The following is an 18,380-nucleotide window of genomic DNA, read 5'->3' on the forward strand; positions in this document are numbered from 1 at the left end:
GCTGTGGCGACCTGATGGGTCTGTGAAAGAAAATAACTCAGACAGAATAAATGACCTCAGACAACGAGCCAGCAGATAAACAGATGAAATTCAACAGAGAAAGGATAAAAGGAGACAAGAGAAAAGAAAGGACGGCGTCTATGTGACACTAATTCAGCTGAGATAAAGCAAATATCTCCACACATCACTGCAGTGTAGCGGTGTAGCAGCATTTATCTAAATTCATTTTCATTTGAGGGGAAGATTTAGGGGAATTAAAGTCAAACTGTCACAAGGAATGCTGAGTGTTAAACTCGTTTTGAACAGAGTGCTGCGTTTAATTTGCAGCAGCACACCATGACGTGGTTTCAAAACATGCGAGTTCAGAGGAGTCAAGCGTCTCATCTTGTGCGACTGCCCCAATTTTCAGTTCAAACTGGAAAAGTCAAAACATATGCTAATCTGCATAACGTGGCCCAGAGCGCCATTTACTGCTAAACTCAGTCTACGGTGATGTGGGATCTGTCTGCAAAACACACAGCAGGATACACGTCACGCAGGAAACACTTCCTGGAACAGTCTGACAGCGATTGTGGCCGTTTGTGACCATGTGCCGGGTAAAGTCAGATGAAGAGGGAAAAGAGGTGCGAGCTGCAACCAATGATCGGGGAGGGGGGTCAGAGAGAACAGACACCGAGACAGAAGGAAAGAGAGAAAAATGAATGAGACAAAAACAGAAAGTGTGTGAAGAACAAATGTTTTCGGAAAACATGACAAACTGAGGCGGGCGCCAAAAGACAGGAAATGTGACCCTCCAATGACAAGTTCTCAGACAGACAGGCTCACACACATCAGACAGTTCGCCCTGACTAGACACACACATAGCATCCTGTGTGCGGGTGTGTGTGTGTCTTGCGTGCATTGCTCGCTGGGGCGTGACACAGCTCGCTGATGTCTGAGGGGGTCTTGTCTCTCTTTAGTCACTTGGCCTGGTGCTGCTGGGACAACTGCCCCCCTGAGACACCACGCACATTCATCCCTATACGCTCACATGCTTGGACAAAGTGGACAACTACACTCTGCGTGTGTGTGTGTGTGACTGCTCACAGCTAATCAGTTCTGCCAGGCTAATTAAAAAGAGTCAGCTGACTAAAGCCCTTGCGGCTCTGTAACACACAGATGTGCATGCACACACACACAAAAGCACAAAGAAGTGCTGAGTTGTTCAAGTCCTGCGTGTCTCTGTTGGGTGGCCATACAGTAATTTGCTTGGACAGTCCAGAGCCACAGAGACACTGCGCCTCTTTTACAACACAACTAATGAGGGCGGATATAAACCAGTGCAGGTCTGCTGCATCACACCTCTTTTAGCACCATCAAAGTGAAACTGCATTTTGGCATCATCCTTACAGACAGAAATATAAAGTGCTGATGGTGTATGAATTGAATTGCTCCTCCCTTGTTTGTGGAGTTGTATGGACGCAGCAATCGACTAACGCTACCTAAGAATTATTTCACCATTGATTAATCTGCAGATTATCGTCTCAGTTAATCACTTGGAACACAAAAAAATATTAAATGTCAGAAATTTGTGAAAAATGGTGCAGTTTCTAGGGGGAAAGTCAACATATTCAAACAGCTTATTTTGTCTGACTGACTGTCTAAAAGCCAACGTGTTCACTAACAGATAAGACGAACACCCAAACAAAGAGGCTGGTATCCGTGAAATTTTGGTAAAGTGCATTATTCTGCGAGTGTGTGAAAAGCTCCGTATCCATCTGTGTGTAGTAGCAGCAGTAACTCTTGCACAATGTACACAAATAGTATATGACGAGCACAAAGTATGTCGGCCACTTGCATTAATCCTACACTGAACAAAGCGTGTAAAGATCATTGTTAAAAGTCCTGCAAAGATGTTCTAAAACCTCACGACTTTTTGCATTCGGTGGGCATTATACTGTCGCCTCACAGCAGGGAGTAGATGGTTAAATCCCTGTGAGTAAATATGGAGGTACCTCTGTTCAAAGCCAGATCTAATCTGATGGTTTCCTGTGTACAGTAGACAAGTACACAAAGAGTATCGAGTCTTGCTCATACAAAAACACCCAGACACGCACATTCACATAAACCACAAAGCCACAACTATGTGAACGTGCCGGCTGCAGCCATGTGATCATATGTGTGTGTGTCAGTACACGCTCAGTGTATGCGTGTGTGTGGGTGTGCATCTGTCTGAAGGACAAGACAGGAATTCCTGCCATTTAAATCAGCCCTTCCCTTTCCGACTGGTCTCCACAGAGGCTGGTTCGAGGGAGAGGAGCTAGAGATGCAAAAACATGAAACAGGCCGATAAAATCAGACCACTGCAAAAGCGAACAAGGTATTTATCCACAATATGCTGGAGTCACATTCTTGGCCAATTGGTGACAATCATCTGTGACCTTGAACTGCAGCTGAAAGTCGCAGAATGTAAAGCCAGTCGATACTGCACGTTCTGTTCGGTGTGTTTTCAATGTTTACATGTCTGCTGCCTGACACACTGTAACGCTGCCATCTTGGAAAAGAGATTTTATTAACTTAAAAGCGGCTCACCTGTTTTAAAAAGTGTTTAATAATAATAATAATGATGAAACAGAGAGATGTGTAATTCTGCATGTTTCCTAAGAAGCTTCACAAGCGGCAGCTAATGCGACGCATATGATGGATAAACAAAAGGCTGAAAATGACCTGTCTTCCCCTCCTACTTCAGGGAATAAAGTAATTAAGTTAAATAGAGAAGAGCAGGTCATCATCGCGAGTTAGAAATAACACAGAGGGTCGGGACCTGAGAGAGACATATTGCAAGTGAATAAGAGGAGACAGTGAGTCAGAGACAAGCATGCGAGAGAGAGAGAGAAAAGAAGTGAAGTGAGTGGAGAAGACTCCTGAATGAAAAATTTAGACTAACTGAAGGAAAGGGGGTGGGCTGAGAAGAAGGGACTGGGCTGTCAGCGGGATTTCATGAGGTAAAGGAAGAGGTAAGCCTTTGTTTTTTACCTCTACAACAGCCATTTATTACTACTGCTAAGATACTCTTTGATCTCCAGATTGGACATTTTCAGACAACATGAACTGCAGACATCCTCATATGTCCTTCAAGCTCTGGAAATTACAGAGAAAGCTTCAATTGGATTTTAAAACCCGTGGGTCATGCACTTAATGATGATTTAAAACAAACAGGAGACAAAAGAGCAAGAAAATGTATTCCTATGAATGTAGAATATAACGTAGGTACAGTCGGTGTCCATATGTCTGCATATTTCATAGAAAAACATCAAATGTTATCAGGCGGAGGCACAAAAACAGGGAGGAAGAAGGTTAAGCAGAGGGAAATAGCAGGGAGAGAAGATGATGGGCGGATAAGAGACAGAGGTAAGGAGAGGAGGAGGAGGAGGAGGAGGGAGTGAGGAAAGGAGGAGGAGAGAAGCAGCAGAGAGGAATATAGAGAGGGAGTTCAACAACGTTGTCATCTTAGTGCTGCTGATGTAATCCCTAAAATTAGCAGCAATAACAGCCGCAGATAGTGCCCCACTGGTACACTGCACTGCCCGGCGTACTGTACTCTACACACACTCACACACACAGTGTATCAGGACTGAAACGAATGCTGTGCCTGCGCCACATTATTCTAAGAATGGACCTGCATGTAAAAAAAAGACTTTTCATAATAAGTTTTCAGACTATATGCAGGCCTGTCGGTGTTTGGATGCATGCTGCGTGCATGGACCAGCAGCAGGGCCGGAGCACGCCGGGCTGTGAGGTCTGTGGTTTGGATGGCGGTTTGAAGGCATCGGTCCAAGACTCAGTTGAGTATTTTGAGCCCGAGTCACAATTTGAGGAAGTAAACAGGTCATTGATTAGCACATGATGGCTGCACTAGACCCCGGCAGCTGTTTGGATGAAAAATATTTTGGTCTTTCTTGTTTTTACTCCTTGCCAGTTATCTGATCTGTGTTTCCTGTGTTTTCTGCTTGCCCTCCCTCGCTGCAGACGCGTGTGTGATGTGTGGTAGAAACATAGACTGTAGACATAGAAACCTTGATGGGGTCTTTGGGTTTCTTGACTAAATGTCCACCTGATTGTTCGACTCACAAAACAAAGTAGGAACATTGGTAGCTTCTGAGCACGCTTCCCTCAGGTGAGCCTCGAGGTGTTCTCTCTATGAAAAGCCGTGATGAAGACGGGGGTCCACTTCAAGGACTCCTCAGTCATTACAGCCACTGGCACGACGTTACTTGCAGGTACAACTGACCCTAGTTAAATGCGTTCCTCCGCTCCCTCATCCTCCGACCCTCCTCCCTCACTCGCTCTCCTGTCTTCACCCCCTCTTGACCCCACCTCTCTCACCCTATCCTTCCCACCTCCCATTAAATCGTCATCTGACCTTCCCACAACCTTGACCTTCCTGGCCCACCCCTCCATCTCCGTGTCTCACCACCCCCTCTGCTGCACGCCTGCTCGTGTTTTTCATTACCTGTCAAGCCCCATTATCTTCCAGTCTTCATTTCACCTTCCTTTCTCCTCCCTCAACCCCTAATCTCCATCTTAGCCGGTCCCTCACAGCTCCTCACGCCTATGATATGTGTTCAATGCATCTTTTCTTAATGCTGGATTCCTTATCACTGCTTTGTGACTGTCTTTCTTCACCACATTCAAAGACAAATTGTAATTTATTTCCATTTCCATCATCTTTTTAATCCTCACTCATTTTTATGTTATGTATTCTAAGTTTGCCTCCTAGTCTCTCACACTCACCCTCTACTCCTCCTTCCTTCTGTCCCCTCTCCCTGCCGTCCTCCTTCCTGTCCTCTTTGATTTTTTAAAAGGTTATTCTCATGGCAACTCTGCTTCACTAGACAGCCAAGAGTGAAAGGAAAAACAGGAAAAGGGGACAGGACGTTTCACAAAGGTCGAAACTTTGCATCAAAATAAAGTGGGATTGCCAAGACATGGTTTTATTTCTGTGGCCGTTGAGTCACCTGAAAGGCTGCTTTTAAGGGTTTTAATGTTTTACTAGTTGACAAAAAGCAGGAGGATCATGAGTCAAGCCCATCCAAGTTTAGCACACATTTGGACAGAGGAAAGAGGACAGTTAGTGTCCTCATCGCGCCATGGAGATCTGATCTTTTCCTCAGCTGCAATTTTTCGTCTCTTCGGCGGAGAAGGAGCTTGAGTGGTGTTCCAGTCACATGCTGCATAATTTATTCCTGAAGTTTGTGTTGTTTCCATTGCTTTAATCAAGACACAGACTTTCCAACGTCAGCACAGAAAACGTTTTGACGGCCTTTTATTCCCACACCATAGACGGGGCAACAACTGTGGCTTCATCGTTCATGTCAATTACTGTCATCGACAATAAGAAGTGTCCACTTGTGCTTCGTCGTCTATCAGCTGATTAGAGGCTTGATACAATTAAAAGTGAAAAAACAAACCAGGAGCTATCATTATCACGGTCGAGCATCCAATTGCATAATAGTTCTCGTGATAATAATGCAGGCCTCCTTTCAGTTGTACCATTTTCTGAGTGAAAACAGACACATTTTTGTTCTTAAGGCTTTTCCCATTCTTCTCCTCCCTCCCCTCGTTCTTCCTGGCTCCCTGTCTCTCCCTGGGGCCCTGCTTGGTGTAGCAGTGGCAGAGCTGGCTCGAGGCCCTTGGGGTTTAGCTGGCCCCACCTGCATTCTGATAGAATGAGACCAGATGAGCTCAGGAAAGGACTGGGTGCATTAAAGCAGCAAGGGGCTTTAAAACATAAGCAGCCCGGAGTGTTTAAGCTCTGCAGAAGCATGGGGAAGAAGAACAGCGAGGCAGACGTGCATAAAAGCTACATACTGCATGTAAAACGCACAGCTGAGAGGCACTAAAGAACAGCCAGACACACCCCAACAGCAAGAAACAGTCACACGCACAGGACATGTGCAGTTTCACTGACATGCACATTTTCAAAAACACACTCTCACACATTAATAAGAATGAAAACGATGCCAGGATTATTACGGGAACGCTAACAGCTCCACCATTGCATGATGCCAAACAAAACTCTATAAAACTGACCGACACCAGTGAGCTCACTCCAACACAATCAACACAGGAAATTAAGTTTTCAACAAACCACCACAGTGGCTGGTGCTCCACAGACACGTTTGACCAATGCTTTTAACATAAGGAAGCTCGGAAGGTCCAATCACACCTGCCTGTGGAGAAACACTTCCCAAGCTAAGTCAAATTTAGAGAATTATCTGACCAAAAACAGAAACCCAGCAAGTGCACCTTCCCATCACGCCATCCTGATGACCTTCAAACCTGGGGGGAGGTTGAAAGATGATGCAGAGGAGTCTTAGCATTATCGTCCAAACCAGGTTGACACTGTTATGACAAATCGTTGAGTCACACCTATGACTCGCACACTGGATGATGAACGCAACCTTAGAAATAACCTGATTGCGAAGAGCAACATAGAGTAACTTGAGTAATCTCACTGCATGACGAGTACAAACTCATCAGATTGAGCTAATATGATACCACCATCATGGCATCATGATGGTAAAGTCATTGCTAATGGCTACCTAAAAATATACTTACTGAATGTACGGTCAGTGCACAGTAGCCTTTTAAAACTACATACACCACATAAAAGACCAAATAAGCTTTTATATTAGGCTACGAGAGTGAAAAATACCTGAAAATGAAGACGTTTTCAAGCAAAGATCAATATATTCTTGAGTGTAGTTGATGGGTAGCTGACAACAACGTCAACAGAAGACGTCTTGGAGATTTTGACTGACACGATCTTCCTCAGCAGATGAACGACGCCTCCTCCACACAGATGCCAGTGCTTGCTGATGGAGGGGCTTAAGTAGTTTTCTCTGGTAGTGGTGCTGCTACCCTACTTATTAGCACGAATGTGTGACACAACACTCTTCTTCTGAATTCTGCTGGTGCGTGGTGGGAACAGAGAGTATTTAAAACTTTTAACAGGTATCTAACCATCAGTGGTTGAGCTGAAATGACTGCGGTGGACTTTTGGAACAAGTTTGTTGTGAAGATGTGATTTGTTGCTTCCTGTGTGGAGGTTTTCAGAAGTGACTAAACACACCACCTTACGTGTGCAAGCAGGACATGTCTACAATCAAGAGTACTTCTAGAAATTTTGGCTGGAGTAGATTTCACCAGCTTCCTCCTCTGCCTAAAGGAATTTCATATGATGACCACTGGTGGCTGACGCTTTACATTATTAATGCAGGTTTGCACATTTAACTCACGTGTGTGCCAGGTTAGCCAGAGAGGGAAAACAAATGCTCAAGAGTTTGGAGGAAAAAGCAGAGGCAGACGTCAGACGTCTTGCCCTGTAACACAGGAAGCTAGCTAACCACAGACGTTGCAAGAGACGTGCTGTTTCCGGTGTGCACCGACACAAGATTGCTTCAAAACAGCAGAGGATGCTGCTTCATGCTCGGAGCGTTTCCACAAACATGCAAAGGACACACAAAGGGCTCCACACAGCGTGCAAACATCTGTGTCTATACTCACATGGTGCAGAGTGTGTTACTGGCTCAGTGCATGAGACTGAATTTAGCACGACTTGGCTCAGACAGCGTAACATCACTCTTAGCTGATTTTATTCTAGTGTTGCATACTGAACCATCCAGTGCAGATGGCTGAACCTGCATCATGTTAAATTAATGATCGTGGGGTTCCACGGAGTAGCCTGGCTGTAAGAGCCCTTGCAGCAGGTTTCCCCCTGCGAGGCAAATGAGGTGATGGGTTCATCTATCTATCTGGGCTCGTCCAGCGAGAGAAAGACAGTAACCCAGTGAGGCATCTGATGTCTTAATGAAGTGACTTTCTCAGTGAGCGCGCGTGTGTGTTGTTCTGCGTCTGTTTTTGTGCAGCGTGCACATGTTTGCGTGGCGTGAGTGTGAGTCATTAGTGAATCCCAGCGGTCGGCTATGGAAGTGAGAGAATGCACAGATCTGCTGTCTCTCGCCCCACTTGGAAGAAGAATCAGGTTTCTGGATCAATGGGAGTCGATCACAACCAGAGTCATCGGAGACAATAGAAGAAGTAAAATGAAATAATAAAATAAAACTTGATCTAATCAGCAGTTTGTCTTTCTCTGCCTCTAAAAAAGAAGAAACATTCAGTGGGTCTATTCAGTGAAGTGATTTGCAGATAGAAGCTCTACTTCCCTTTATTCTCTGCTCAAGATGCAAGAGATGCTACGTTCTCAACCAATTTTTGCACCATTTTTGGGACTCCTCTCAATTCATAGCTTCAGGAACTTAATTCACTCCAGGGCAAGCCATTAAGAGAGGGAGCAAGACACCAGACACTAGTACACACCAGTGATAATGGATTACTGATGTCATTATGGTTTAATAAGGCCCCTAAACAACATCCTCTGATCCATTGCCAGAAAAACAGCTCTCTTTAAGTGTGTGTGTGTGTGTGTGTGTGTGTGTGTGTGTGTGTGTGTGTGTGAGAGAGGGAAAGGGAACCATATACACATTTACAGCCTGTATAACATCCATTCATTACCATTATATGATTACAAATGGGCCACCCCAAAAGATACATTGGAAAAAGTAAAGAAAAATCCCACTCAGCGTCTTTAAATGCATTCTGCTGCTGTAACCGAGGACACAAAAAAAAACACAATTATGTTTTCTAGTATTTATATATTTTTTTGACCATTTGTAACATTTGAGAAAAAAAACATTTTCTCTGTTCTGTGCTACTGCGTCTGTTTATATTTGCTTCTTTTTTAAACTTTAATGTTTAGCTTAATTTGACAGTTTTGCACAAACACACACATATATATGTAAAAAAGATGTCAAATTGCTCTATTATAAATTCTATTGCTCAATCCTGGGCCATGATCATGTAGCATTTCACTTCCCATTGTACTTGTTTAACGATGTGTGATTTTATTTTCATTTCCAATTGACTCCTGCCTGGGACATAAGCCAGATTTGGGAGTTTCTCAATGTCTCTCTCTCTCTGCCAACAAAGACAATGTGGGGAAATTGCCTCCTGGCCTTATGTGTCACCTAACCACCAAGATCACATGAGATGCTCAGAGAGATAACAGTTCTGATGTCTCACAAAGCATCAAATCACAAAACAAATCACGTTCCCATTTTCCCTTTCGGGGGAGAATCTGAGGAAAAACCTAAAAAAGACGCCATCGAGAGTCGTCTCAAACCTATCTCAGTCCCGTCAGCTTTAAATGTCGAAACAACGCGCCTTGCCCTCCATTTGTTAAGCAGTCACTTGTTGTTCTCAGCATGCATCTGTTTATCCTGCAGTTAGCCCCCTTCCTATCTGCCACCCACCGTGTCATGTGCATGTGTGTGGCAGCCTCAAAATTACCCGCTTTTCCCAACACTGCCTGTTTCTAAACAACAGGTGCCTGTACCAGGAGTGACTCACATACAAATACAAGCGCACACAAACACAGACATACGCCAGACACATCAGCAGAAAACCCCTGATGGATGAGAAAGGATGGAGCGGAGATGCAGGGAAAGATTCCTTCTATAATTCCTCCTACCTGGTTGTTGACATAATCCTGAAGACGAGGAACATCAGCAGAAATATAAAAAGAGAAGAGAAAAAACAGAGTCAGAAAGGGACAGTATGCAAACACAATCTGTGTGTGCTGAGTGGAAAATGGGTCCAGGCGAGCAGATCATATTCTTCTAATCTATATTCTCATTTAATAAAAGGAGAGTGAGCACGTCAAGGGCCCCATTGAGTCACTTAACAATGACCAGGCTGTAATACATGTCACAGCACTGTGATCTCTTGTATTGTGGATGTTCTGTCTTTGTCTCTTGGTCCTCCTGCCCTCTCATCTTGCTCAAACTGAACGCAGGACTAACGAAATTCTCTGAATTTCTGGCACATTTGCGCTGTTCCACTTCTTCGGAGTAGCACTAGCTATCACATCAGAGCTGTTAGCCTTTACAAAATAAATGCAGTCACAGAAAAGAATGTGGGGGGATTCTGCGACACTGAAGGCTAAAAAATGGAATTTAAAAAAAGTGGAACAATCACCAAGAGACAACAGAGGCACATAGGGTGGGCAGAGGACACTTTAAGCTCTCCATTAAGCCCCTTTGTAACGCCCCAGGGAGCTTTGCATGAGCTTTCAAAAGTGTGTATGTGAGCTAAGTGCTGAAGTTTGTGTGTGTGTGTGTGTGCCTTTGTGGCTGTGTGTGGCAAAGCGTGGCTTCTGGTGATTAGTCAAAAGTGTAACTGACACACTGCTGGCCCCAGTGATCCTATCAGAGGGAGGGAAACTCAACCTCATACAAAGGGACACACACACACTCAGTTTCTATACTTTTCTTACACAGACTTTGTTCAAAAATCCTGCCACAGAGAGACTTGTTTCTCCTTTTTTCTTGTGTCTAAAATTTTGGAGACGTGATAATATTCTGGATATTTATCTTCTGTGAGCCCTAAAAGAGACTAACAGGAATGTTCAGTACCACTGGCCACTAAATAAACTGTAAAAAGCTTTTTTCAGCTGCTGTTTCCACCAGCGCTTTTTAATCTTCTTTGTCATATCTTTGCACTTGCAGACTGTGCACTGGTACGAACTACAGCAGGAGTAGAAGGATTTGACAAATAAAAGCTGAGGACACTTTCCAACTTGTGTCATCTGTCACTGCTGAGCCTGAAAGCACTAATTAGCCAGGATGTCAGCAGGTTTCAGAAAATTTGAATTTATTTTAAGAGCCTCTGAAAACAGCCTGTTACTGCTCAAACATAAAACCGAACCAGCTATGTGTGTTTAGTAGAAGAAATCAATTGTTAAAGGGCATAAGTTCATACTGTGGAAGTGGTTTTACACTGATTTAAAAGTGAACATGCAGTACAAAAAAGCCTGTATTTGCACAGTGAAACAACACCACTCACAGTGGTATACAACACAAATACTGAAGAGGGGGTTACTCCTACCGTGTTGTAGCTGGCGGGTTCTTGCCCGTCCGTGATGAGTTCCCGCTCTCCCCTGGGGTTGACCCTCCTGAAGCGCCGCCTGGACCTCCGCTGTGATCCGTCTCTCTGCAGAAAACCGTCGTCCCCCTCGCTGCCGTTATCCACCTGCAATACACAGTCGACACCTTCCTCAGAATAGCAGCTTCTACGGGATTCGCGCCCACAACCTTCCCGTGTGTGAGGACAGCTGGACGACCGATCTTCACTGTTTGAGACCTGAGAGCATGGCTCAGAGGTGCTGCGTTTCACTAGCTCGGGCTTTTGGATCTTAGCATTTGTAAATTCCAAGTTCTGGTTCTCAACTTCTGATTTCTGATTCCTATAATCCAAGTTTGGGGTCTTAAGTTCTGTGAAGTTCTGAAAGTCTGAGGTGTTATCCGTGAATGTGCTGCCTTCCTTTCTCCGCGGCTCTCCTTCATGCCCTGGAGCTTCTGAGATGTGGCCCTGCTCTTCTGCTGGCTCCTGGTTGAATATCCAGCTCTTCCAGAGCGCAGAGAGCCGGTGCCAGCGGAGCACACTCATCGGGAAGCAAGGACGTGATCACAATAACACATAAAAGCAGGAAATACCACGGGAGGGGAGGAAAAAAACCAGCAGGGAAACACTTCTACACGAGAGATGAATAGAAGTGTTTCACCGAATTCAAAACAAAGGTCCAAAATCCTGAGGCATCCCGCAACATTACATCCCTTGGGGCGAACGTCCAGAACCAAAGACAGAAAAGAACCAACTTAAATGGACAAACAAACGGACTGTGTCTCTTTTTGCCTCAGATCTGCAGAGAGTTGTCCTCCTCTGAGAGTTCAGGACAGAGTTCAGCTGCTCAACACGTTGCATACTGACAGCCTTACTCACATGCTCGCTCGCTCTCTGACACGCGCACTGCAGCACGAGCCCCGAGTTTCCTCCAGGAAACCGTAAATACACAAATATCCTCGCCAGGCAGAAAAAAACAGCACAGCACACAGATTCCGGCCATACAATTCGCTCCCCGTAGGCTCTTTGTGCCGGCCTGTTGTTGAAGGAGGAATTTGTTTTCTTCCTCCACTGCTTAATGTTGAGCGAGTCAATGGCTTTATTATGTCAGTAATGATGATGTTTTTAAAAAATTCTAACTACGTTCCCCATCTTTGAGAGAGGACACGCTATGCTTCAACTTCGTGTGCCACTTGGTTTTATTTTTTTTTTTAATGTTTTTTTTCTCTTACAACTGAATGTTAAATGCTAGACAGAGTGGAAAACTAACCTAAAACAGCCAACTAGATACTCTACTCTTTGTTGTCCCTGTGTGTCAACCAAATGTCCCTGCTGGAGATCAAAAAATGTTTATCTAACTTATACTGAGGTCCACCACATGTGAATCACGTACTGTTAGGCATGTGTGAGCCTTAATTCACTTCTTCTCACTTGACCATCATGTCATGCTGAAGGGTTTGCGGTCAGCTGTTAGTTCCAGCCGTGGACGCCATCCTCGCCTGCGTCCAGAATACTAGATTGGACGATTTGCTGCGTTTAAAGAGGTGTGAGCCGTGGGTCTCTTTGCCTGGTCACTGCCTGTTGTTCAGGCTTGGCAGTGTGTCTGTCTGAGAGGCCAAGAGAGGAACGAAGCTAACACAATCCATCTGCTGCTGATTGAACATCTTAATCTGCATCTTCTTACTGCTCCTCTCTCTCTCTTCTAATTATCTTCACATTTTGGTCCTTATCGTCATCATTTCCCTTAGACTCTTCGTCTTCTACCTCTTACTCTTTATCTGCTTTTTCCCACCGTGCCTAGTTATGTAATATGCAGGATTTCCACAATGTTGGAAAAAACGAAAAAGCTATGTCCATTTTTTGGACAAGCTTTGTAAACAAGGAGGAGCGCTGCCTGAATGTGAGAACAGCCTCCGTCAGACCTACTTCACCCGGTGTGTTGGAGCTGCAGGTGGAGGCTGTCCTGCAGAGCGTTTGATAAAAAAAATAGTGTAATACTGTGTCACATCAATTCATTGATATTCACTACAATTTGAATATTTTCCTATTCAGTGGTTGAAATTTTATTTATACGCCACTTGAGTAGATGTTCTCTGATGACAAAATATGAGAAAACGAATACGGGAGAGATGGAAGTTAAATAAAACAGAAACTGGAAAAAACAGGCCCTAAAAACTGCTGCGCGGGATTTTGGTTTTATCAGTTTTATTTCCTTAACCTTTCGACTCGTGTTTTGCAGTGAAGAGCGAGCTTTCTTCATAGTGTGTGTACTCCACACAGACAGTGTTTTTCTACGTGACCACTGCCCCCCCCCCCCCCCCCCAGGTCAGTCATGTGTATTCAGGTCTTAAAAAAGGAGACCCATGATCGGCCACAGAGAGTTATGAGGAGATGCGAGTTGTCCTGGAAGACTCTGAGCCGATAGGGCTGTGCTGTCTGCCTTTATGTATTCCCACATGTAACACATACAATAACGCCCATAACACCTACAAAACATGAAAAGACTCAGATTATACTTCCAAAAGCAAGCTCGCATATTCTATGTGTTGGAACAGACAGAACAACCTCATGTGAAGGAGTTCTGCTGTAATATACTGAAAAACAACTGCACTGTGGGTAGTTTAGCTGTAATGGACTCTGAAACAACCGCATGAGGGATAGTTCAGCCATAAAATAACAAATAACAGTTGTAAAAAGTGGCCAGCATTGATGTGTCCCTTCTCGCTGCAAAAAATGTCATCTCGCCTCCTTATAACAAGCCTCATGAGACCGACAGCCTGAAGGCAATACACCCGAAATTCTGAGAAGAAGGTAAGAAAAGTACCAGACTTTCATATCCATCCTGTGACCATACAACCATCTTGTCTCACTGTGGACGTGCCTCTCTGGCCGCTCCACAGAATACAACCCCCATCTATCCCATGACCAGCAGCCATTGAGATCTCCTGCCTTTATGTTTCTGACTGACTGTCATGGTCATATCGTGACCGTATTTCCTGTTTCCCCTATCCAATTAAATATGTGTGTGTGACTAACATCTACTCATCTGTCAGTTTACATTCCTCTCCGTCTGCGATGGTTTGGCTGTTTTTTTTTTTACGCTCGGTTCATTCATTTCTCCCTCTCCTCTTCCCACTACTTCTTTTCATTCCCGTCCATTCCCAGCACACACACACGCACACACACACACACACACACACACACACACACACACACACACACACACACACACACACACACACACACACAAACTCAAAAACAACCCCACCCTTCCAGTCTGTGAATGTCACTTCTGTCCATCCTGTGACCAGAGTCATGACGACAGCCACAAATTACACTCCCTCTACTATTCCCATGGCCCTAATTAACTGATTGGCTGCAATGCAGTGTGACTAGACCACAGAGCCTCTGCTCTTGTGTGTTTATGCATTTATCTAGAAGAGTGTGTGTGTGTGTGTGTGTGTGTGTGTGTGTGTGTGTGTGTGTGTGTGTGTGTAAGTGTGTTCATTTTTATTTGTGCTTCTGGTTTTCTTTACAGCGGTCATCCAAGAATTCCTCCATGTTTTACTCCTGAAGGCACCAGTGAGGATAAGCACTGACTGCTGAGAAGTCGCTCGTGACTCAAACAGTGCTACGGTGTCTTTTTTTGGGAATTTTGGGAAAACTGTTTTCTCTGTCTGTTCAGCTCTTATCGTTCAAGCTGACTGCCTTGTTTTTCACCGATTCATTCCGAACAAGCCGCTGCTGCCTGAAGCCTCACATGCGTCGCTCACTGTACACGTCAAGAAGGATCCTCTCTGGGAAGTCTCAACTGACAGCGAACGTAAAAACTTTCACTCGCTGGGTTTAGACCGAGTGGCAGCTGCAGAGAAGGTGGAACTTTGACGTCCCCAGTGATCACCTGGTTGCACTGAGTGACCATGAAAACAGTCTAAACGCACTCTATAAGGCTGAAATGCGATCAGGGGGTCTTCTGTCCATGTTCTAATATAAATCAGTATCTTTGCAAACATAAAACAACTGTTAGCTTGTAGCCCTGAACATACTCCCATCAGCAGACAGAGGTACACAGTCAAACCCTCATGGGAGAGACTAACGTGCTTAAGATCTTTTTTTGCTCAGCTCTGTGCAAAAATCTGTCTAAATTTAGACGAGTTGGTCTTAATCTGCCACATTCAAAGATGACATATTTACCTGACTGTTACACAGCTGTGTGCTTTACGTTTGACAGGAGATCGTGTTGACGAGTATCATCACTGTTTGACAAGGAGAGAGGGGGACTTGCTCAACAGTTGCAGCTGGCCTCATCAACAGCAAGGCCCCTGACCCTGACACTGATTCTTATATAATGTAAAGTCTTAAATATTTGCACATAGTGCTGCTTTGTACACCACAACACAACTCCTTGTATGTGAAACCTGCTGGACAATAAACCTATCTGTCATTCTGATTTCTCACTCTCAGTCCATGCCCCTCGGACGGACCCCTGCTTCAGCATGTCGTACTTTGTTATTTCCTTGAGTCGGATACTTGGGATCCAAAGACCTACCCTGCCCTGCTGTGCTGCAGCTGGTAGAGGCATTACAGACCATTAAAGGTGGACGAGACAAGGCTGTGCACGGCTATTTACAACAATAATGTAACATAATCTCATTTCCTTGTTCTCAGACAAAAATGCGACGACTAAAGAGATGAACCGTCTGTATGTGCGGACGCAGACGCAGAAAAACACCTCATGTTCTCCTCAGGCTCTCATCAGCTGACTGTATTTTTCTAACTCTCGCTCCTCTCCTCCTTTACCCTCCATCACCAGCAGCATCTCTCTCTACTCCTCCAGGACGGCACACACATAGTGAAGGGTTTAATTCAGACCTATTTTATTCCCTCAGCCACAAACTCTTTTTTTCACACAGCATCACACAATCATACCTGGAAGATCATCAGTGCCGCACTTTCTTTTACTGCAGCTACAGCCCTGAGGTTAGCTTAGGATTTAGTGCCTTGCTGAAAGGACATCTCACTTTTATAATCCTTTTTTACTGAGAGAACTTTCCAGGAAAACTATGTTCAGATGTCCCTGAAACTATTGGAGAGAATCCATCGCTGACAGGTCAAGCGCAAGCCCCGTTTCTTCTTCTGATGTTTAGGCAAAGATCGTAGATTTCCAACTAGTCCCTTTTTACTTTTGCAAGCCTCCCTTCAAACAGAAATCGCCGCCTACCACAGTCCTTTGATGCCGGAGTTGTGGAAGGAGCAAAAGGGACTTTTAGTTTGGGAGTTTAGCTGCTGCAGCTCCCTGTTTCCAGGGATTTGATCAAAGTTCCATAAACATATCCTGCATCATTAAAGAAACATTATGGTTGTATTCCAATCATAATCATCAAAAGGCATAATTATTCATTCTGGTGTTTTTGGACTAGTTTTCTACGGTTCATATGTATAATATTACAGAGAGGACGAGGATCAAGACCAGCCTCATGTCTATACAGTCAAATATGAATCTAACTCCAGCAGCTGGCTAACTTTGCTCTGCACAAAGACTGGAAACAGAGGGAAACCGTTAGCTTTGCTCTGTCCAAAGGTAACAAAATCCACCTTCCCACACCTCTAAAGCATCAAACTAAACACATAACCCATCATGTTGCACTTTGTAAAAGCATTCTCCATTGACTTTTTGACTGTTAAAGAAGACATTTTCAATGATGTTCATTTGTCCTTTGTCAATTAAAACTGAATGATACAGTTAATTAACATCATCTGAGAGGAAAACAAAAACATTTCAAGTTTCTGCAAGAGATATTTTTCTTCTTTTCAACTGAATAAGAAACATGACTTCCTGTAAATCAGGGGATTTTTCCCCACAAAAAAAAAACCCGCCCGAAGCACTTAATATAAATACTGTCAAAGTGAAACTGGTTAAATCATCATTGTGTTATAACAAGAAGTGATACAAAGTGGTAAAACTGAGATGAATTCACATAGAAATCTTGCACATTATTGCCTCAGTCTTAAGTGAGCAGCGTTACGGTCTGTCTAAGCATGATAAGGTTTCGTCATTGTTCCCCTGGCTACAGTAATGACAGTTATGTAATTCTGTAGAGTCATAGCAACAGATATCTCACATGAGGGATTCATAGAAAATTCTGTACAAAGCGTTGCAGGGCATTTCCTGTGAGATCCACGAGTCCTTTGACCTTGCTGTTACAGGCCAAGCATAGACTACGAACAATCAAGGGACAATCAAGGAGGCACAAGGTCAAATCTGTTCAGGGTTTCCTGTTCGATAAAGTCAGTGCCAGGGAGATTCAGAGACTCAGAGAGGGAAGATAGGACAGCAGGAAGGACAGTTCCAGACGAGATAAGAAAGAGACTTTGTCAGCACTGCGACCTTGTGGAGGCACACAGAAACACATTTGTATATGCAAATTACGGCATGCTAAATGTAAAAAGTACTGTCGCATATTCTCCCAGGTTTACAGAAATGTTTCACCAGTAATGACACAGACGTCCAGTCTGCACTGGTGGTCTGTGTATGCTGAAAACTACACTAGAAGAGGAAAGTTTTCCACACGGCATGACACCACTGTGACTAATCAAAACAGCAGAGCTCTTTTAAGCACCCCGTCACAAAAGTTACCAGTCGACTAAGGGAAGGATGAGCTGCTGCAGATCTTGCTGCTGAACTGAAACTCTCATTTCTGAGTTCAGCGAGAAAGACGCTTTTGTCTTGTTTTCAGTCATCGAGACTGAAAAACAGTTTACACAAGAAATTAGAAGCTCCAGCAGGTTAAACTGAACTTCCTAAACACTTTCAGGACTCGCTAACTCTAAAAGACGCACCATGGATGGACTTTGCCAAGAGTTTTATTTGCCTTAATTTTATGTGTAACAGTGTGGACTTGAAACGTGGGGAAAAAGAGAGCTGGTGTTACACTGATACTCTCAAAAATAATATCTGATGTACGGGATTTTCCAGTACTCAAATCCACGCTTTTGAAACATGATTCTTATTTAATTAATATCATCTTATATTGGACCAATATGGATAGAAATATGTGGTATAGAAAATGTTTAATTCCACTGCAGCACTTGGATTTTATTTTCTAATGCTCCTGGGCTTGAACATGGGCTACGTGAGGTAATTTATGTTTTTCATGGCAAACGGTTTGGCAACAGGTCCTGCCGATGAGGCTCATTTGAATCTGAATTTGAGGCCAGAGATATGGTGCATACAGAGAGTGGGGGGAGGGCAGAGAGGGAAAGAACAGAGATGGGGGAGATAGAAAGGAAGAGAGAGATGAAAGAAAGGGAGAAAGGGGACGAACAAGAGAAGAGTACAGGGGGAAAAAAGGTAACACAGACATCAAATACAGATGGAA

At 44.1% G+C, this 18,380-nt stretch overlaps 2 protein-coding genes across 4 annotated transcripts in view; one reads left to right on the forward strand and one right to left on the reverse strand.

Annotated features, from left to right (window-relative positions):
• The window catches only part of rapgef6 (Rap guanine nucleotide exchange factor (GEF) 6), an 85,412-nt gene extending 73,721 nt beyond the window's left edge, over positions 1 to 11,691 (reverse strand). For both annotated transcript variants that reach the window (XM_070983560.1, XM_070983559.1), the window contains exons 1-2: positions 10,987 to 11,691; positions 9,572 to 9,589 (exon numbers count right to left, since the gene is read on the reverse strand). In XM_070983560.1, the coding sequence (XP_070839661.1) occupies positions 9,572 to 9,589; positions 10,987 to 11,547 (579 nt within the window). In that variant the 5' untranslated portion in view covers positions 11,548 to 11,691. The remainder of the gene's footprint in view (positions 1 to 9,571; positions 9,590 to 10,986) is intronic.
• Positions 1 to 18,380, forward strand: part of irf1b (interferon regulatory factor 1b) — a 181,563-nt gene that overhangs the window by 19,755 nt on the left and 143,428 nt on the right. The gene's annotated exons all lie outside the window — the stretch shown is intronic.

Source organism: Chaetodon trifascialis, chromosome 16 (assembly GCF_039877785.1).
Source record: "Chaetodon trifascialis isolate fChaTrf1 chromosome 16, fChaTrf1.hap1, whole genome shotgun sequence".
Classification (NCBI taxonomy): Eukaryota; Metazoa; Chordata; class Actinopteri; order Chaetodontiformes; family Chaetodontidae; genus Chaetodon; species Chaetodon trifascialis.